The sequence below is a fragment of the Diabrotica undecimpunctata genome, chromosome 7 (assembly GCF_040954645.1).
Source record: "Diabrotica undecimpunctata isolate CICGRU chromosome 7, icDiaUnde3, whole genome shotgun sequence".
Taxonomy (NCBI): domain Eukaryota; kingdom Metazoa; phylum Arthropoda; class Insecta; order Coleoptera; family Chrysomelidae; genus Diabrotica; species Diabrotica undecimpunctata.
In genome coordinates, this window is record NC_092809.1 from 54,061,118 (window position 1) to 54,083,916 (window position 22,799).

At 31.5% G+C, this 22,799-nt stretch overlaps 1 protein-coding gene across 1 annotated transcript; it reads left to right on the forward strand.

Moving 5' to 3' along the window:
• The first annotated feature begins 582 nt into the window (after positions 1-582).
• Positions 583-22,553, forward strand: LOC140446757 (endocuticle structural glycoprotein ABD-5-like). The gene is made up of 2 exons (XM_072539348.1): positions 583-759; positions 22,050-22,553. Exons 1-2 carry the CDS (start codon positions 623-625, stop codon positions 22,255-22,257), a joined length of 345 nt encoding a protein of 114 aa, XP_072395449.1. The 5' UTR covers positions 583-622; the 3' UTR covers positions 22,258-22,553.
• The last annotated feature ends 246 nt before the right edge of the window (positions 22,554-22,799 follow it).

Consider the following 22,799-nt stretch of genomic DNA (forward strand, 5'->3'; position numbering starts at 1 on the left):
CCACTGATGATGCTGTAGAAAGCGAAAGTACTTAGGCACGATTTGATTATTAAAATTGTGCTCGATATTTGCCTTTAATTTTTCAAAGTTCATTTATTCGAGCATTCAACCTTATATCAATTAATATAGGATATTCAAATCCTACATAACTAAAGATATTTCCAGATAAAATAAGATTTTAAGACTTAAAAACTCTGGCATACTTTACGGTAGGGTGCTTAGTCCACTATTGTACTTATTGTACGCTACTGGCCTACGTTCTTCTGATCAGTGCTCCTTAGCAACATTTGCTTATGGTACGAATGGTACGTATTTAGATTTCATAAACGTTTATAATGTTTCATATTCTTTTTTTGTTTTCTATGGCCATTTATGCTTTAATTTTCTATTCTACTTGACCTATTTCATTTATGCTTACGCCTAGATATTTAAAATCTTTATAAATATAAACAATTTATAAATTATTTCAGACGACACATCTAGTTTCATTCGACTAGCGTGGATTAAAGATGCATCACAATAACAATTGCATTGCGCAACCCCACAATTACTCACATTTCAGCTATTTTATAGAAATGCACCTAGGTGCAAAGTGTACTTTGCGTCTGTGATTCCAAAGAAAATGTTGCTAACCAGAAACTTTGTCATTTTCGGTGCTCTTCTAGTTTCCTGTATAGAAGCCAGGCCTGCCGACGGAGATGCTCAAGCGCAAATTGTTAAGTCCAACAATGATTTAAGGCTAGATGGATACAATTTTGAGTAAGTTTTTAATTTTTTTTATTAAAGATAATTAGACAATTCCTAAGTTTTTCAAAAAATAATAAATAGATTTATTGGCTTTATTCATCTGTGACAGTAGTTAGTACTGCACAATTAGTTTCACACTGCTTAATATAATTTTTAATTGATACAGTTTTTAAACTGTCAGTAATGTCTTCACCACTATTATAAGTAAAACTAGTAAAGTATTTTTATAAGTACTTACGTATAATGAATACTGTTCGACTTCTTACGCAGGTGTAGTAAAAAAATAAAAAGAAAAATAAATTCACCATAAGGCTTTTTAGTAAAGCTATAAAGAAGAAGCTATAAACTTTTTCTTTCTGTTATGTTGGAATAATGTTTTTCTTTGTCTCTGTGTCATATTTTTTTGCTGTGAGTCGACACGTTTAGGTAATTTTAGTAAATTTTGAAATTGACCTTCAGTCATCGAATTTTTATGATGTTTAACACGATCTAATCCCCTCTGGACCTTTTACTTTATATTTTCCTATTAAGACTTTTTAATTTTTTGTTTGTAGATAATTTGCCCTTCTTTTTGCAAACTATGTATTTACTTGTCTCATAAATTTAGTATTTTACTATTGTTTGTAGTATTCGAGATTAGAGATTACTTTATTAATGTTTAACATATATCGTCGCCTCAAAGCAAAAGTAGGATATGTAAAATAATGTAGTTTCGAGAAAAACGCATTTGAAAATTTTACGAAAATTCAGTAATTAATAACTTTTTAATTTGAATAGATTTACGTGGAATTTTGTTTGAGTACATAACTTTACATGTGTCAAATAACAATTTATATTAATTAATAAAAAAGTGAAAAATAATTGGAAAAAAAATTAGTTGTCCTACTGTTGTCCTCAAAGATAATCTGTTTTTAACGATATCCGTAAATTTATATTGCACTATATTATATAAACTTATATTGCACTAAAGTTTTGTTTAAAATTTTACACATTTCAATACAAAAAACAAAACAATTATGTTGTTCAAGCATGTTATTACATAAATAATAACATGAACACACATTTTCACACATTTTCCAAAATTTTTTTAAATTTGACAAGAAAATAAACAAAATAAAATAAAAAAATCATCAGAATCAGTAATGGTAATAGCGGATACTGAAAGTTGTGAAAGTACAAATTTATTGCATTTTATTAAATCAGCCCAAAATTTCTAAAATTTCATTTTTCCTCTTTAACATACACCTTTTAACATCAATGTAATAGAACTATTGTTTAAGATTACTGAAGATAAAATTGTAACCGCAAGCTGGATAGTATAAACAAAGACATAATCGCAACTCAGCAATAAGTACATGGCAACAGTAGGATATGTGCGTAAGATAACTTCTTCTTCAGGTTCCTTCTCCTATCGGAGGTTGGAAATCATCATCGGTATCTTAATTTTATTGGCCGCGCTTCTCAATAATTCTAATGAGCTGCAACCGAACCACTCTCTCAAATTTCTTAGCCAGGATATTTTGCGTCGTCCTGGGTTTCTCTTCCCTTGTATCTTCCCTTGCATAATTAATCTAAGTAATATGTTCTTCTCGGCCCTCATTATATGACCCAGATATTGAATCTTTCTAATTTTAACAGTTTTTATGTATGTTGCATTAATATTAATGACCAAAACGAGTAAACGACAAAATATAATGGTATGATATGTATGTTGTCTTAGTGTTGCATTATAAAATTTGGGCTAAAAGGAATTAAACTACACAAGGATATGTAATATTATGAAAAAAGTATATCACTTTTTATTTATCCTAGTGTTACACTTAACAGAAGGGTTTATTTCGAATCATTCGACATGAATATCACAAAAGTAATTTTTTTTACATATCCTACTGTTGCTTTGAGGCGACGATATATTGTTTGACGCTAAGGAATCGTGTTAAAATGTTAAGACCGCAGGCTGAGGCTTAAATTCAAACTACATTTATTTAGGGAGTTCGATATTTCGTTGATTCTTTTATTTATTAACTTTCATTTTCTCAAGTTTATCAGAAACACACTACAACATTAACTAACAATAAGATACATACATAACATTCACAATATTCTAACTTACGGAATGATGGTTTTTTATTTTATAAAACAACTTTTATCAAAGAAACTCATGTTGTTCTACCAACGTAAAAAGCGGCAGCGGCACTGATTTCGGTCTATTCTTTCACATGTGTCGTTAGGGCCAACGAGTTTTGTTATCGAACCAAATGTTAGATATTTTCAGTTCATCAGAATTTTAAAATACCTATTACAATACATATCGCTTAACTTGCAGGTGTTTGTTTTTTGAAATTAATTGACTTTTTGTTTTTGTTGATGTGGCACATTTCGGGTAATAGGTTTTTTGATAGTTGTTCTCTATATCCCAAGATTCTGTCATCTGATACATTAAATGTGTGACCTGTTGTGTTACAATGGTGTGTTGCTATACAAGATTTTTGCTTTGTTTTGCAATTACTTTTCTTTTTCTTCTTATTTTTATGTAGACATGACTCTGTCTGTTTTTTAATGTGCCTCCTGTAAGTACCATCGTTTTCGTGGTATTGCTACTGATTATTTTCCTATTGGGGAACCGTCTCTTGCCGTCTTTACTACTCTATTTTTTGTCGTGTCGTTTATATAATCGTTCCATTATACTATTTTATTTCTTACTCAGTCTTTGATGTTCTCCATCTTGCATCTACGTCGTATATCTGTACTTCATGCTCTGTTCCATAGTATTCTACCATCAATGTTTTTAAGCGTTTTCACCTCTGCTGTTTCTAACATCCTTCTTTTAGTTCTCTCTGTGTCAGGTCGTGTTTCTGCCGCATATGCCATTAGTGGTCGGACGGCTGTTTTGTAAATTCTGCCTTTTATTTCTTTCATTATATTTTTAGTTCATAATATTTCATTCAGGCAACCTGCGGCTCTGTTTGCACTATTCATTTAATCTTCCACTTTTGTTTCGCGCTTTCCGTAGCGAGATAATGTGATGCCTAGATATTTAAACTTCATCAATTGTTCTATTATCTGACCTTTCAGCTCCAATTTACATCTAAGTGAATTTAGTGTTTTGACCAAGCATTTTTTTTTTTTTAAAATTAACATGTTTTCTGGCGGTTAAATTAAATTGATACAGCAGACTTTGTAAATCATCTTTACTTTGCCTAGCAGATGATTTTAAGTTATTTTTCTCCCATTTGGTATCCTTTTTTAGTTCTTACTTTTAGGTTAAACAATACAACGCCCAGGGAACATTTATCTCATATTTTATTGCCATTTTTAAAAGGGTCAGTTAGTTCTTGTTCTACTTTTACTTTTATTGTATTGTTTCTGTATATATGTTCGATCGTTTTAATTGTTCCTAGAGGTATCTCTCTTGCGTAGAATAAATGGATACCGTTCTTTAATTTGACCCAGTCAAATGCCTTCTTAAGGTACATGAAACATATATACGCCGGTTTGATGTATTCTAGTAATTTCTCTTGCACTTGACTTATTACAAATATAGCGTCGGAGCAAGATCTTCCCGACCTAAAACCTTGTTGTTCTTCTGCTAGTGTTATAATTTCATTTAGTTTATTTGTTATTACTTTACTTTGGTGGTTAATTTTAGTGTTGTGTTTAATAAATTACTTCCTTTGTAATTTTTCGAGTCCGATTTGTCTCCCTTTTTGAATAGAGGTATTAGGATGCTTGATCCCTATTGTAAATCTCTGGTTTGTTCTATTGGTTTTTTAATTAGTTTTAGTAGTTTTTTGGTCAGATTTGGTCGTTCGTACTTAAGGAGTTCATTCGGTATTCTGTCCCCTCCTAGTGATTTTCTGATTTACAATTTTCCTAATGCACCCTGTACCTCTTCCTTGTTAATATTTATTTCTTCGTTTGCCGTCACCTCTGGTGTTGGTGGTTCATTATCATCGATTTTAGCAAATAAAAACTGAAAGTAGTCTGCCTTTATTTTTCTTTAAATGTGTTTAGTTTTTGTTAGTTTGCTCATCTCTTTTCTTTGTTCTCCAATTATTCTCCATATTACTTTTTGTGTTCCGTAGAAGTTGTGTTCCATCTGTTTTGAGAAGATCTGTCAGTGTTCCCTTTTTATTTGTCTAACCAAAGTATTGGTTTCATTTCTAATTCGTTTATAGTGGTTGTATGCCTGTTGTGTTTTGTGTTACAAAAGGCTCAATTCTTTCCTACACATTTTGTCTTCACTTCCTTTCCAAAACATGGGGTTTTGTTTTTTGATTTAGTGTTCGTTACTTTCCTCTCTTCAAGTGATTCTGTTGCTGAGTTAATTATGCCATTTTGGAGTTTTTCCCAGCTTTCTTCTATATTATCGTTGTCTAATATTTCATTTCCAGCAATCTTCTCAGATATTTTTTTTTGTATAAGTATTCCGTGAATTCCTATTTAGTCCTTCGACTCTGATTTATATTTGTGTTGGCGCCACTCTCTTGAGTGTGAAGAAGTTCATGATGATTCTTATTTTATATAATACTAGGCTATGGTCGCTACCTACATCAGCTGAGTTGTGGCATCTTACGTCGATTATTTGATGTATATTTCTGTTGGTTATAACGTAATCTATCATAGATCTTTGTCCACGGGTGTTACTGGATGTATATTTGTGTTAGTCTTTGTGGTCAAAAAATGTGTTGCTTATTTTAAGAGCAGAATTTTATTATCAGTTCTTCATGTTTGTTTTTAACCTTTCTCGTTATGTTTTTGCTTAATTCCGGGTATAACTTGGTTGCCTATTCGAGCGTTAAAATCTCTTAACATTATCATCTTCCCTCTGACTTGATCTACTGCTTCTTGTAAATTGTCATAAGACGTTTCCCTTGTTGTTTGAAACTTATTGTTTTCTGAGCAGTTTAATCCGATGATATTCAGGTCTTCCTTCTACATTCTTATCTTTGCTGTGTAAATTTTTTTCTGATATATATTGGCACTCTTTGAGGTGATGTTAAACCTTTGGTGTATTAGTAAGGCCACACCTTCTTTGACCCTGTTTTGTTTTGATAGTCCATTGTAGATGAGTATGGATTCACCTAATTTTATAATTAGAAGCGGATATTTTAACCAAATGTTAGAAAAGGAAAACTAAAAGAATATACAGGAGGATAGAGTCTCGGAAACAGAAACTAAAGGAGTAATAGGCTTATCTGATTTTACCAACACAATAATTTTGATATAGTAAATACAATATATAAACTTTCGTAGAAAAAACTATACACGTACAACTCACCAGAAGATAAAAAAAAAATTTAAAGAAACCAGATTAACCAAAAAGAACAACAGATCCACAAATAAAATCAATAATCGAGTATTGAATGTCAAAGAACACATTCTGCAAGAGACTGACACGGATACAAAATGGTTATTAATAAAGACATAAATATATAAAAGTAAAAAAAAACTGTGACATTAACCAACTGTAAAAAGAAACAATAGATGACGAAAGAGATTTTAGATTTAATAGAAGAAAGACGTCAACATAACAACAAATATCGTCGAATATACAAAAAACTGTAAAAATACAAAATTAAGCAAGCGAAAGAAGAATGGTAAAAGAAACACACACAAAAATTTAAGAATTAACTCACAACAATAGAAAAATAAAATCGGAAGTACTAAAAGATACAGATAAAAAACTAGTGTGGAATACTAATGAAAACTTAAAGGGATGGACAGAATACATCAGTGAGTTGTGCAAAGATAATAGAACATAACGTAGATAGAAGTACAAGATGGTGTGGTTTTCATCATCATCTTGGTGCTACAGCCCTTAGAGGCCTCGACCTTCTCAAGCTTTCTACGTCATTCTGTTTTGCCCCTTGCTTGCATTTTCCAGTTGCCGACATGTTCGATTTAGGGGCCCAGGCTACATGTCCTGCCCACTGCAGACGGTTTTGCTTAATTATAGTGGTAATATCTTTACCACCAAACTTATGTTTGTAGATATTCTGCAGTTCAAAGTTATATCTATGCCTCCATATAGCGTTCTCACAGACCGCTCCGAATATCTTGCGTAGCGCCTTTCTTTCAAAAATCGATAGAGCGGATTCATCTGTTTTAGTTAGCGTCCATGTCTCTGATCCATCTGTGAGAACAGGGACTATCAGTGTTCTATACAGCCTTATTCGAGTTTTTTGAGACAAACGTTTGTTAGCTAAGTACTTTGATAGACCATGATAATACCTGTTTGCAATTATTATTCGACTTTTTATTTCCTCAGATGTGTTATTATTGGGGTTAACCAATGTCCCTAGATATATGAACTCTTTGACTGCTTCGAAGTTTTGGTTATTGATGATTAAAAATCTGTTTGTGTTAGCCGCCATGAATTTGGTTTTATTTTATTTTTATTTTGATTTATATGACACATGGCGTGATTTTGAAGACATTAAAAGAGAAATTTAAAATGACATTCGAAAATATCAAAAATGGCAATTCAGCAGATCCACACCAAATTCCAGTAGAAAGCTTAAAATGCACAAATTATGAAACCTTTGACATTATAATAGACTTGTTTAAAACAATATAAAAAACAGGACATAATACCGAAACAATGGTGACCTTCTACCTTTTGAGCTAAAGTCTTAGACCTGAGTCTTAAAAATACAAACGATAAAGACTGGGCGAGCACAACGATGCATGAATATGAATGTGCAGGTGCATGTTAGTTACGTTAATTTTAAAAAAGCATTTGACAAAGTAAAACATGGCAAATTAGTAAGAATTCTAAAGAGAAAAGCATACAAAAAATGGATTTAAGAATATTAACAAACTTTTACTGGAATCAAATGGCAAAAATGGTAATCGGTAACGAACTTAGTTCATGTATGTTCAATGTATATAGTCAATCTATTTTTGAAGACGTATTACTATCTGAAAGTGAAGAAATAGTAATTACCCACTTATAAAAGAATGCCTTACACACGACAAGTTCCGATTTAAATAGGCAATTTATAATGCAAAGATTACCAGTCCCACTAAAATAGCAGACTATGCATAAAAACTAAGAAAAATAAATAGAAATGAAAAATGTTTACAAATTTAAACGTATTTTTTTATTAATTTTATGAATTTAGCGGTAACACAAATAACAACTTAAAAAAAGGCGTAGTCAAAGTAAAATTAATTGCTAAACTTTATAGTTATTTTCTAATAATTCGTAGCATTGTGTAGTTTAACTAACCGGTAATAAATGTTTATAATCAATTTATGATTCCTATAGAATGATTGGCAATTTCTAAAAAGGTCAAGCTTATAAAGAGAGTCGATTTTATAACCTTTGTTTTATTTACCCACATGAGGTAAAAGATGCAAATCGACGACTTTTTGCTGCACCCACGCGGATCGTCTCAAGAGTCACAACTTGTGCTTATTGCCAATTGCGTTCAATGCAATAATGCATTAAACAACGGTCACTCCCAAATCAGTTGCGAAATTGATTTTAAGTGTCAATACACATAACCTTTTTATTATTGGTGTTAAAAATTACATAATGTGTTATTAGGTACAATAAAAGACGTCTAGATTGAAATTTATGTGCAAATACGAACATCAGCATTATGTAAAAGAATATTTTATGAGTGAGAACAAATTGGTTAAGCTCGATATCTTCATGCAGTGGTTAATCTCTTTATAAATAACAAATATGCAACTACTAGTATTTTCAAACATCATGAACCTATGGTGAAAAAATATCATTAAATACCGAGTGGGGTGAAAATGTACCCCAACAGTTTTGGCTTATTGAAGTTATACTTCTATACGCGCGGTCGACGTTGGAAATTTGCACAGGAGTGAATCGGTGAAATCATTACATATGTAGGATATGTATATAAAATATAAGATATATTTTCTCTCTCTTTCTCTATCGGGAATAAAAATGTTCCTTTTGTATATATATTTAAAATTATATATATATTATATATATATATATATATATATATATATATATATATATATATATATATATATATATATATATATGTATATATAATATTATATATACATATATATATATATATATATATATATATATAATATATATTAATATTATTATTTATGTGATATGTTTTGTATTATTTATTAAATGTTCATAATTATTTTAGGCTTTTGTATTTCAAAATAATAATTACAATAAATCACTGTATGACCGAGAACTGTCAATTTTAAAATACGTTAGTGTCATGTCTAATTGGCAAATTTCTTACGTGTTTGGTATATACGCTGGTATATGTGAGTTCGAATCCCAATATGAAAAATGCTAAATTTCAAAATAAAATGAAAATTTACAACATAATCCGAGTTGTTGGTTTTTTATTTTTATCTTCCACAAACATTTTTTGAAGTTCTACTACTATACTTCTACTTCTCTCTGAAGTTAACTTCTATACGCGCGTTCGACGTTGGAAATTTGTGTGTATTCGTATATATTGAGTGAATCGGCAAAATCATTACATATGTAAGATATAGGTTAGAGAGAGACAGAAGATATATTTTCTCTCTCTCTTTCTCTATCGAGAATAAAAATGTTCCTTTTGTAAACATATTTAATATTTATTAATATTATTATTTTTTTATTAATATTATTATCATGGTAAATTAATCATATGCGTAAGTTATGTATATTTTCATTTTTAAATACTTATGAATATTACATTTTAATTTGTATTATAATCTTGCATTATGTGGCAGTGTATTGTATTGTATTTTTATATTAATAACAAAATTAACAATGAATTTTACTGCAAAGTATGTGTAAAAACATTTTTTTGCATTCAACTTCTTTTATACATATATGAAAATAAAAATATATATTTTCATTAAAATATTGATTCAATCCTTCATTTACTTACTATACTCCTATTACAGATAATATGTTTATATACAGCAAACGATGCACCATATACCTGTATACCTAATTCTTTTTCTCTTTCTGCTCTCTCTTACCTATAGCATAACATATGTAATGATTGTGCAGATTGGCTCCCATATAAACTTGTAACGACGAACGCGTGAATAGAAGTATAACTTCTACCGGCAGTCCCACTGGACTGTCACACCCGTTTTTTTTTTATTGTAATTCTTCTTCTTCTAGTGCCAACTCCACTAATAAAGATTGGCTATTACCATTGCAAATTCGTCTCTATCTTCTGCCTTTCTTAAAAGTGTCTGTGTGTCTAACCTGGTCCAGTGTAGAATGATTTTCAGCCATGATATTTGTCGTCCACCAGGCCTCCTGTTTTCTTGGATTTAACCCCTCATATTACCCAACATATTCTTTATTGTAATTTAAAAATATCAAAAAGGAGTATATTCTGAATAAAAAAAATATATTATATTTTTTATACACTATAAATATTGATAAACGATTAGAAACATTTGAAAAAATAATATAAAATGATTATAAAATCCAGAAAAAAAATAAGATAAAAAATAGTGTGTGCGACTGTGACCTTTTAAATAATCTTTCATTTATCTCACTTGTTACAAACTGTTATATTTTTTGAATATTCTTATTAAGAATATTTTCTTTCTTTACTTCTATCTCTTAAAAAATATCACTGCTGTCTGGCAATACCGGGAAAAGTTGTTCATTCCTGACGTTTAATTCTAGCAAAATGGTTAAAATGACTTATTTTACATTGTAATGTAATGACTTGTCGTGTTGGTAGCTACAAATTATATTCTTCTTAATTAATTGTTGGTCCAACTCCAACAAAAACAATATTCGCCTATCTAAAGGAATAATTTTCCAATTTTCAAATCTGAATTTTTCAACGTCCAAAGTTTATAAACGATGATGCCACCAACAGCTAGCAAATAAAAACATATTGTCATCGACCACCGATTACTTTTTCTTTGAGTTGTGAACTCTTTTGCCAATTTTATCCGTTGTATTCACTGCAGCCTTTGTTTTATTATAGTGTAGTATAATATCTGGTTTGTAATCTGTTATTTCTTCACTTACTTTGTCATCGTTATTTTATGCCGATAAAATAATAATTACTGCATTTTCTTTCTGGCGTAAGATACTAAGATTTTAGTTAGTAGCTTAACACATTGGCTGCCACCATGAGAGTGTTAGGTAAGTTCCCTAGGCGCTAAAATAATAAATGCTTACAAAACTATATTTATTCATACAAATGGTTAATAATACAAAGTAAGTTTACATTCTTACAATTTTTTTGAAAAGAATAGTAAGATCACAGCTGATCCTAATACCACTGCAGTAGCATATTACACACGTATGTGCCACTAGTTTCAACTGAATGTTGATCAGTATCTGAGTAACTGACTGTAGAACTAGTATGAGCAACTTAATGCTTTTTAGTAAAACATCAAACAGTAAAATGTTTCGCAAACATTACAAAATATAGAAACAAATTTGGGTTTCTTTTGAGCTTCTTTACTACCTTTTGTTGCAACTGTTTCAGTGTAAGATTTAAGATTGGTAACGTTTTATCTTCTTCCTATTGTTTACAGTTTTGGCGCCAACTGTAACAAGGAAATATTTTACAGTAGTAATAGGTTCAGGAATCGTTCTGAAATTGACTAAATTAAAGATTAGCATTTCCTAAAATGAGATCCTGCTGTTTTGGTGTGTTAAAGGAATTATATATTTTTAAACTATTAATGAGAGCCGTATTCAAAAAACTTTAATTGCCGCTTTATGGTACCAGCGAACAGTTTTTCTCAGAGGTAAGAAATAGATTGCGGGTTGATCTAATACGTCAACACCATCTTTTTTCTTTGTTTTAGTCTATAATTGCTTCAGGTTTAATTATAGCTACACCATCTTTTTACGTTTACCTGTCATTTTTATGTCGATTCCATGGCTGGTCCCCAAGAAGAGGGCATCAGGTTTACCGTGCCATTTGCCGATTACAATGCCATCATGATGTTCCTTCCCACTTATCTATCCTTTTTTTAATTTTGCGGAAAGTATCCCGTTTGGAATACATTTTCTGTTTTTACGTAGTGCCCCTAATAAGTGACTGTTGGCATCTAATAATTGTTTTGCTAAAGGCGTAGATGTGTAGTAATTACCGGTTATTACAACTCTTTCTTTTTGTAAATAGTCTTTTGCTAAATCTAGTACAATTTTTCCTGATAAATCCTGCCCTTTATTACCCATTTTGACGGTATACATAATCATTTTTAGAGTATAACCTACAGGATTGCATAATTTAAACAGATTTAAACCATAGCGATGACGCTTTAAAGATATGTTTGAAAAGTGGTCTTTCTTGAAAGGGAATCATATTTTCACCAACAACTAGTATTGAGCCAGGATCACATTGTTGGGCAAAACGTAATTGTGTTATTTCAAATAATTTTCTAATTTTATGACAACGACCGTTTAGTAAAGCAGCTGTGTTATCAGAAAAATGTAAGAATTTCAAAAGAAGCTCAAATCTGTTTCTGGTCATTACAGAAGAAATAAAAGTAAAATTTGCCGAAATTTTGGGACACAACACAACCCAAAAATTTTAAAATTTCTTCTTAATTGTCAGATTTCTATGCATGAATTGTGGATGATCTGCTATAACATTGTGCATGTTTATTTGCGCAACATTTTTGTTAGTCTCCTCTACAATAAGTTGTAAAATTTCATCATCGATCAGTTTCTTTTGTACATGAAAAGGAGTTATTTCGGTTTTATTTTGAGGATAACTATCATCATAGACATATGATTCAGTAACAAGAAACTGTATATCGAGACGTTAATGAGTACAGTCAACTTCCTACCATTCATCGTCATTATTTTGCTGGTCGTTAGATTCTACCGATTGTTATATATTTTCATCCAATAAGCTTAAATCACTGTTACATTCATCTTCTTTATCAGACCCTTCTTCGTCACTTTGGTTGTATTCTGAACCAGATAACAAAAATTCATCAGAATCCTCCTCCTCTAACAATTGGAGCAACCCCACCTCTGTCTTTTTATTTTTATTTGGTATACGCTGCGTTTTACTTATATTTAATAAATTATCCATGATCTGAAAGACAAATTCCAATTAAAAATAGTAACTTTACTAACACCATTTTCATTAATTAAATGTAAGTAAAAACATTTAGGGCTATGTAAAATAAATACTGTAATATTTTGTTTCTCCTTACAAATAATCCAGCAACAAAATTTTAAAATGAGTAAACTACATAGACTTTCTTATAATTTCAAATTAACCAAAAAACTGCTAATTCCATAGAAAAACTTAATACTGAATGCCACTAATCGTTTCTACAACGCCTTATTATCAACTCTCGTTACAAGCTATTTACATTATCGCACCTAACAAAATAACATAAGCTATAAACTATGGGTATATATAGCTATATTATAGCTATGGGTTCCTAGTGGGCCACAGTAAAACTATTTGAGCGTCTTCACAGTGCCGACCGTTATAATAATTCTAAAAGTTAAATTCGCACAAGTAGCAACGGTGATAATAATGGCACAATTGTAATTGTGTCATTATTTTCACCGGTATTATCAATATATTATCATAAATTGGATCACCGGTGATACTTGTGGCAGCCAATGTGTTGAAAAGTCTTTTCCATATCTTGCTGAAACTAGTTCTTTTGAAATATAAGGTTTATTTTTGCGAAGTATTCAACACAGGATTATATTTTTATCTTAAAGCTTATTCGCAAACTTAATGCTGGTAAAAAAGTTATCAGTCTTTATTCCATATCCTGCAGATAAATAGTTTACCAAGTCCATCACTATTTTTGTCCTTAGCTTTTTTAGATTTGTTTTCTTCTCTGCCTAAAAGTATCAATTTTATAACATTGTACTTTTTTTTTCATGAAATAACTTACCTAAATAAATTTGCATATTTGTTATATATGCCAAATTACAAATCAGCCAAGCATCAAATCTTTAAACCGTACTTGTCTGGCTTACTGTTGTTGTAAACTCAAAAATAAGTAACTGCTCATTCAAGCATAAGTATTCAAATTAGTTTTAAAATTTCTTGCAATTTAATACAAAATATTAAAGACATCTCTGATTACGGCAAATTTATCAGTGCGTTTAATTCTTCTCTTGTTTCAAAATTGTCGATTCTTAGAAAGCACACAAAAGTTGAAATCTCTGATATTTATACAGAAATTCATATTCTGAATGTTTTCATTTCTGATATACAGAAAAACATTTTTTGTATAATGCTACATCACATTTTTGACAAATAAGCTTGGTTTTCTTCTGTATCTTATTTGACCTGCAGTTAGCACATCTACGGTAAGTGCCTTTGATTTTGGATCAGTGTTTTTGGACCTCTTGAATTCCGATTTTTGGAAGATGTAACATCCGCAGAATCCTTGTTATTATTATTTACTTCTGGTTCTTAATCACTATCGGATATGTATATGTAGGATTTTTTCTTCTTATTATAAATATTTTCGTCAGAATAATCTGGATCTAAAACTAAACCTAAACTAAAACTAGCTCAACTTGACTTAAAGATATAACCTTATCTGTATGTATTATCTTGTATTTTATCTATATTTTGTCTTTGTTCGTTTTTATATCATGTTTGTATTTTTGAATTATGTACTTACGTTTTTTACAATTATTACTGTATTTACTCCATGTATTGAGTTATACGCTAAATAAATAATAACCAACCAATATTCTTACTACCACACCTGCATAAATTACTAACGAAAATCATAACCAACCACCTTACATTTATATATCTTTGCTAATTGTGATACTTCCGTCTTCATTATACATTATCGAAGTACTATTGGTATTGTAGTAGTATTGATTTTATCGGTAATGTTGACTAAATTATGTAATTATTCAATTTGGTGATTATTGTACTTTTTAAAACAGTTATGTTCGAAACAAAAAACGTTTATGAGTAGGTACTGGCTCTAGATTATATGCAAAGTACCTAATTACTAGCTTGTGTATTGTATAAATTTTTATATTCCGTTAAAATTTGATATCTGTCCTAATATAGTGCCATTCTTTTATTTTTAAACTTAATATTTTGAAAAACAATACAATTTTATTACAAATCTGCATCTATTATTACGAACAATTATTAGTTAACTCTTACTTCCCATAAGGATTAAAACAAATAATCATAAAGAACACGAACTCAAAGCATCTTAATTTATTTCCTTCTATTCAAAAACGTCGTATTAAAAATATTACCATAGATAATATCTTTATAAATGCAAACTAAGGTAATTTGAGAACTGAACATAAGTGAACCCAAGAAAAACAAAGTGGAGTTTGCGAAACGTTAGCAACAAAGTTGTGTCATATTTTATAAGACCAGTAAACTCGCTCTATATTTATTTCAATCCCTGTCCGCTTCAAGCGTTGTTTTTGAAACAACGGTTCATTCTATAAAAAAGTGCTAATAAACATTTCCGTTCAAAATTATCTCAGCTACATTTTTTATTTAAAAACATTGTTTTCTACGACGTACAGCTTCTTGGTGTTTTGCTGTTTTTTCGTTTCCCCCCTACGAGTGGAGTTTTAGGAGGAAGCCCTGTAGAAGTGGTAAACTTTTTCGAATTTCTTTTGGGTTCCTGAAATTGACATTCTTAGCAAAATTGAGCTTGTTCGTATGATTTTTAAAGGTCAAACCTCGGACAGCTAGACTAAAATCATGTTTATTAAATGTAAAACTAAAATACTTAGCTATGTCATTTGGGTAAAATAAATAAAATGAAATTAAATTTTAAATGAAAAAAATATCCCTACTCTTTTATAAGGAAAATAGTAATAGTACTCCTTTTTCGTATCATAAGTAGGGTGGAACGAAAGAGGTCAAAAAAAGAAAATAAAAATTCTTGCGGCTATCGTTTAAAAGTTGCTTCAGGTGTTGAAAACAGTCGGTGCGAAAGCATTTTGAAATAAAAATAAATCTTAAGATTTCATATTTGATGTCAAAAATTATAAAACAAAAAAATTATTTTTGTCGAAAAAATCGATATGGCTGTGATCAAAAGTCGTCTTTAGGATTGAAAAACATCTTATGCAAAATTATTATGAAACTAAACGATGTTTGCAAGTTCCATAATACTATTAAAGCTTGGTATGGTATAAAGTACCTGTTCCAAACGACGCTAGTACCTATATCAAATTATTCAAAGGTTAACGTCAAGTCTTCAGCTAGTTTTAGATCAAGCAGGTAGAGAAGGGAGAAATGCAAATGTTACATCAATCTTGCAACCATTCACGCAGTTACAGTGACAAAAGAGATAACAGTACTGTTGAGTTTCTTATCTCGCATAGTCGTATCTAAACATATTCGGCAAAAATGGAAGAATACTGTGGCACCTCACTTCAATGGCTAGTATGCTTATTTCATTGCAATGAACTACCTCTACATCATTTAATCCAACAGTTAGATGGACCATTTGGCTTTCAGGGCCAATAGTGAAACTTCTGGAACGCTGTGAAGAGAAGGCTGTCATCGATTTCGTCGCAATAGAAAATAACCTACCAATATTATTAAAAACAACAGACCTCAGTACTGATCAGAAGTACTTGTACCAAATCAGTCAAGCAGTTGCTGAGGGAAAATGTCTTAATGATTTGAGCCCTAAAAAACCTGGGAAAATATCACACGCAAGGTAGCTGGCAATTGCTAATCGATTGCTTCGATTATATGTTGGAAATTAATGTCCCAGCCCTCAATTAATTATGTTAGTAAGTTTTATCCAAAAAGTGTATGCACCAGTTTGGTTTTATATAAAACTGTATTCTGTCTCTTCTGATGGCTCAAAACATTTATGGCGAATGATCCATTATTCACGATTTCTACCAGTTGACCAAAGAAAAATTGTCAATACCGTTATCCAAAGAAATGCTTATTTTGCCCATCCATCCCGAAAATTTATTACTTGGTATGATGAAAGATGAACGAAAGCATATAAGAAAGCTAGGACTACGCAGAGTGCTAAAAGCTAGACAAATTCAGAAAGAAAAAAAAGATCTAGAGATATAAAATATCAACATTAAATTCTAGTGCTACAGATTATATTGACTTAATTTCTATTTCTAAATGCAGTGTTACGGTTCCTCCTTTGCTGAAATATATTTCCAATGAAGATGTAAGGGATATGATTGATTATAGGAATCAAAACAACATAGAGGCCTTAAACTGCCCCTGTCATATCCAATCCGTGAAAAGAACTGTTAAGTTATAACTGAATCATCAGCTGCTGTTTGTAGACAAGAATCAAGGGATAACTTTGTTCAAGGTTGCAGTCTAGAAATATTATGCCGTTTTTAACACAAAATCAGACTACCAATCATAAAATGTATATTGTATCATAAAACAATTATTTAGATTCAAAGAACTTATAAAGAAATAAATTTTTAATATTTTATTATTTTTCTTATTCCCCAAAATTTAAATTTAATATGGAACCTGAAGATCTATTATACATCAAAACGCAACTTTTTCGCACTAGCCCTATAAAAAATAATGACTTCAAATTTTTCGTTCCACCCTCATCCTAATTATCTAAAAATCTTTATTCTGCTAAACGGTGTGTAGACGACACTGACTCTTTTTTATATTTGTCTTCGATTTTTACATTAGAATCAAATAATATTAACTTTTTTATCCGATATTCTGGGATACTAAAAGTGCCTGCTACGCTTTTTTCTTAACTTGAAGTCCAATGGCTGTCTCTGCTGATTTTGAAGATTTGCAATGATGATGCCACAGCCAATCAGGCCGCATCGTTGCCATGATCTTCTCTCAATTGGATTGTTTTTTTTTTTGGTTGGTCTTGCTGTTCCAATTTAGGTGACACCTCTTCAGGATGTGGTTTGTGTTTTTTTAGTAAGGGGAGTTTTCTTTTGGGAAATCTGATAAATACATTACCAAAGGATAAGCAGGTCGTTTTAATGATATTTTGGACTCTAAAATTTAGGCTTTGGATAGTTTTGATTGTACAATATCTGCTCAGAGACGAGAGCCTCTCATTAATGGGCTGGATGTTCAATAGTTGATGTATTAGGACGGAGGGATAGTCGGGGCTTTTGTAGTTTACTCTACACAGGATTTCCCGTTCCAATTCTAGCATCTGTAGTGTAAGGCTGTGATTGAACATGGCATATTTATTAGCCCTATATTAGGCCATCACGGACCTAATGAATGTTTTGTATGTATGTATAAGTGTACGTGAGTGTTACCGTCTGAATTTACGACACAGAGCGTTGCGTAAACCGACCCTCCTCCTCAACCTGTTACGGGTTGCAGTCAGATCGGCCCTCCAGTTTGGTGTTTCTGTAAACACCACACCGAGGTATTCGATCTGGTTATGGAGTTGGAATCGGTCGATTCTTTTGGCTATATTGTGAGTAATGTGTCCGCTGAGATTGGGGTGTCGCTCAGACCGCATGCGACTTGGGATTTTTATATTTGGCTCCCAGTTCCATATTGCTACGAGAAAGGGAGTCTCCTAACTGTGACAAGAACGATCGTGCTCGTCAACCAATAATTTTCTTCCAATATGAATTGTCTAACGCATACTAACTGTGCGTTAGTAAACGTGTTTTCATGAACAGGTTAAGTAACTTTATCATTAAATCGAATAAATTGTTGTAATGAGTCCACGCTCCTCTTATTTCTGAGCAGGAGTTTAACCCTACAAACCTTTAGAGGCTCAAAACATACTAAAATTGCCTGATTATTTTTCGGCAATGTATTCGTAAGATATCTTAAAAGAAAACTCCCCTTCCTACCCATAAAACTGCTGACCTGTGTTAGAAACAAACTTTCTGAGGAACTCATCTGATCTCTGGAGGCAACACCTCTTTTTACCGCGCTTCTAGATAAATAGCTCGCTTCAAGTTTTGCACATGGACAAGTAGTGATCGGTTTTCTGTGGTTTCCTGATTTTACTGCACACTTATAGCAGCATCTGTGGAGTAAACCCGATCTCCTCTAAATATTTTCTAAAGATATTCTCCTCCGCAAGACAGAACAGAACCAACCACCAAAAACCAGTGCCGCCATCTACGTACAAACAAGTCCTAAAGAGGTGACAAAAGTCAACTAAATAGGACTTTCAGAATACTCAAAGAATTCAAGCAACTACTACATACCAAAAGATAATGAAGTCGTTCTACTTATACTCTGAATACATGACTTCTGTGGCCGGGATCCGGGATCCGATGGCCGGGATAAGCAATCCACCATTTACTGGTCAACCAAGAAAGTGGTCAATGGCATCAGAATGCAGAAGGCAACGAGAAAACACTGCATTAAAGATCCCTGATGACATCTCTAGTATAAATTATAATGGCTAGCACTATTTGCGCAAAAGACATTATTGATTATGGTAATCGAAGACCAAAATCCGACAGGGGAGGACAACGATCAGAACGCAAGGTCTCCTCGGTCGTCAATATGTGAGAAACGCTTGCACAAAAAACCAAAAAAAAAATACTCAACCCTCTCAGATAAAAATAGCTACCTGGAATGTAAGAAGTGTGTATAAGCCTGGAAAACTACATAATGTTATTAAAGAGAAAAAGAGGCTAAATATAGATATACTTGGGGTTAGCGATGTAGAATGGTCAGGAAATGGAGAGATATCAATAAATAACCACAATATTTATTACACTGGAGGAGACAAAACTAATCATCGATACGAAGTAGCTTTCATCATAAGCAATACTATTAAAAAATCAGTGCTAGGTGTGATATAAATCTCAGAAAGAATAATAATGCTAAAAATTTAAGCACGAAACTGTATTATTAATATAATCCAAGTCTATGCTCCCACAGCTGATATGACCGAAGATGAGATGGAAAAGTTTTATTCAGAATTGCACAATACAATCAAGTTAACAAAATCTAGAGATATTACTTACATTTTAGGAGACTTTATTGCAAAAATTGAAGTAGGTACAGTTAAAAATATATTTGGACAGTTCGAATTAGGAACTAGAAACGAGAGAGGAGAAAGGCTTATAGAATTCTGCCAAGAAAAGAATATGGTAATTGCCAATACTGGGTTTCAGCTTCCTAAGAGAAGACTATATACATGAACGTCTCCTTTACATACAGAAAACCAGATAGACCTTATACTCGTAAATAGCAGATATAAAAACTCTATAAATCAGCTAAAACTTATCCTGGAGCAGATGTTAACCCTAAAATAAAATTAAAAAGAATTGAACTCAGAAAACAACAACCAAAAATGAATGTAAGAATGCTAAAAACAAAGAAATAAAAAACGAATTTAAAAATAATGTGAATGTTAATATGTAAAAAAACACTAACTGACAACAAACAAATTATGGATGTAAATAAAAAGTGGTATAATATAAAAAACACATTACTGAAACCAGCTCAAGAAAGTTCGATACAACATAGGTCAGAGGCTAAAAAACAGTGGATGACATAAGAAATACTATTACAGATAGAAAAAAAAAAGGAAATATAAAGAAAAAGATCTACAGAAGTATAAAGAAATACAACGACTAATTAAGGAAAAAATCAAAACAGCTAAGGAAATTTATTTGATGGAACAATGTAAAGAGATAGAAAAACTAGAAACAAAATATGATATGAGAAATATGCACAAAAAATAAGAGAACTAACTGGAATGGGTCGAAATAGACAGCAAGGACACATAAAAGACAAAAAATGAGTACTACTAATATATTTACTAGAGAAATTAAGACGATGGGAGGAGTATGTTAGAGAACTTTTCCAAGATGAAAGAGGTGAAATGCAGAAAATACAAGAATTAAATTCTTTAGAGAGACAGAAGATCACGATAGATAAAATCAAATATGCTATCAAAAACTATAAAGACAATAAGGTAGCTAAATTAGATGAAATACCAGTAGAACTGCTACAACTAGTGGAAGAGGATAACTTGGATGTGTTGGCAGATTTGTTCAACACGGTGTACGATACGGGAATAATAATACAAGAGTGGCTGAAGTCAGCATTTATAACCATCCCTAAAAAACAAGCAGCAAAAGGGTGCTCTGATTATCGGACACTGAGCCTCATGAGTCATACTTTAAAAGTACTGCTAAAAGTAATACATAAGAGAATATACGAAAGGCTAGAGGAGGACATTAGCGAGACGCAGTTCGGGTTCCGAAATGGAATGGGTACTCGAAAAGGACTATTTGCCATCATCAATATTAATTCCGCGATGTCGGGATGTAAACGTTAATCTACACTTGTGCTTTGTTGACTACAAAAAAGCTTTCGATAAAGTAAGACATGAAAAGCTATTATCAATACTTATAAACAAGCGCATTGGCAGTAAAATCATAAATATAGGCAAACATTATATTGGAACGAAAGTGCCATAGTTCAAATTGATGGGCAACACTCAGAAGAAATAAAGATCTGTAGAGGAATTAGACATGGATATGTTTTATCGCCACTTTTCGCAGAGTACTAAAAACATCATGGACTGATAGAATTACAAATAAAGAAGTACTGGAGAGGGTTGGTAAAGAAACAGAACTAATCGCCATTAGACAAACCAGAAAACTGGAATACCTAGGCCACGTGATGAGGGGAACAAAATATGAAATTTTGAGACTCATAATACAGGGAAAGATTCAAGGAGAAAGATCTGTTGGCCAAAGGCAGAACTCATGGTTGAAGAATTTACGTGATTGGTATGAATGCTGATCGATTGATTTGTTTAGAGCAGCAAGTAGAGCAGCATAAAAATAGCCACTATGATTGCCAACCTCCGTAGGGAGACGGCGCTCTGAGAAGAAGACCAATTCTATACTTATACATTTTCCATTAGATGCTTCATCGCTGTTAATTTCTAAAAGTTCTCTCGTATATGATTTTACAATCAGATTTATCCGCTTAATTCAAGGTATTGGCAATTATTTCAAGTTTCTTTTGTGTCAAAGATTGGTTCTTTTTTTAAGAGGTCATTTTAAATGGAAACTAAAACAAAAATAATTTTTATTACCAATAAATTTGCTACACTAAAACTATGCATTCGGGATCCTTAGGAAAACCCACTTACCTTAGTAATAAATTATTGGCACTACTCGCACTAAACGTTTTGCCATACTAAAATAACTCCAGATATGTGACCTTCATAACATAACTGTAAACAATGTTACTAGGAGCTTCAACAATTAAAATATCGTACGATTAAATGGTCTCTGAGAGATCCCACATGGAGATTTAAAGGTTAATCGTAATTATTTCTTATTTATTTGAAAATGTATTATAAACTGATTTAAATATTTACTGTTTCAGTTTCGAGACATCCAATGGAATCAAAAGATCAGAAGCAGGAGTACTAAAACCTGGAACTGGAAAAGACAACGACCAAACATTAAATGTAGATGGTGAATTCTCTTACACTCTTTTGGACGGTACCCCTGTCAGTGTCAAATTTGTAGCAACAGAGGATGGATACAGACCTACTGTTGTTATTGGATCTCCTAAGTCCGGAAAACGATAAAAAAATTATATATTTGAACACAGAGGTATATCTTAAAGCTTTTATTTACCATATTTTGTAACAATAATTTTTTCTATTAAATTTTGAAGCAAACACATTCTTTTTATCTGAAATTATCATAATTATTGTAATTAATTTTCAATACCTTTCCTAGTAATCAATAAAGTGGTAAGGATTGCCTCTTATATAATGTAAATATTATATTTTGTCAACATAACACATTTCCAATTATTTAAAATACCAGTTATTGCTACAGAAATATTGTTTTTATACCTAATAAACCTTGCAATAAACAAGTTGGTTTTATTTTTATATCTGTGAGATCATGGTTATATGACTATTCGATGGTTTCATACTACTGGTGAAAATAAGAAACACGCGAAACATGTTTTTATTATACTATAACATTTTTAGATGCCATAAATCTATTATACCTTTTAATTTCATCAATTACACCAGAAATATGAAAAACTGCATTTTATATCTTCAAGAAAGAGCACAAAAGATAATATAGCGGCTGGATAATATAATTGAAACAAATA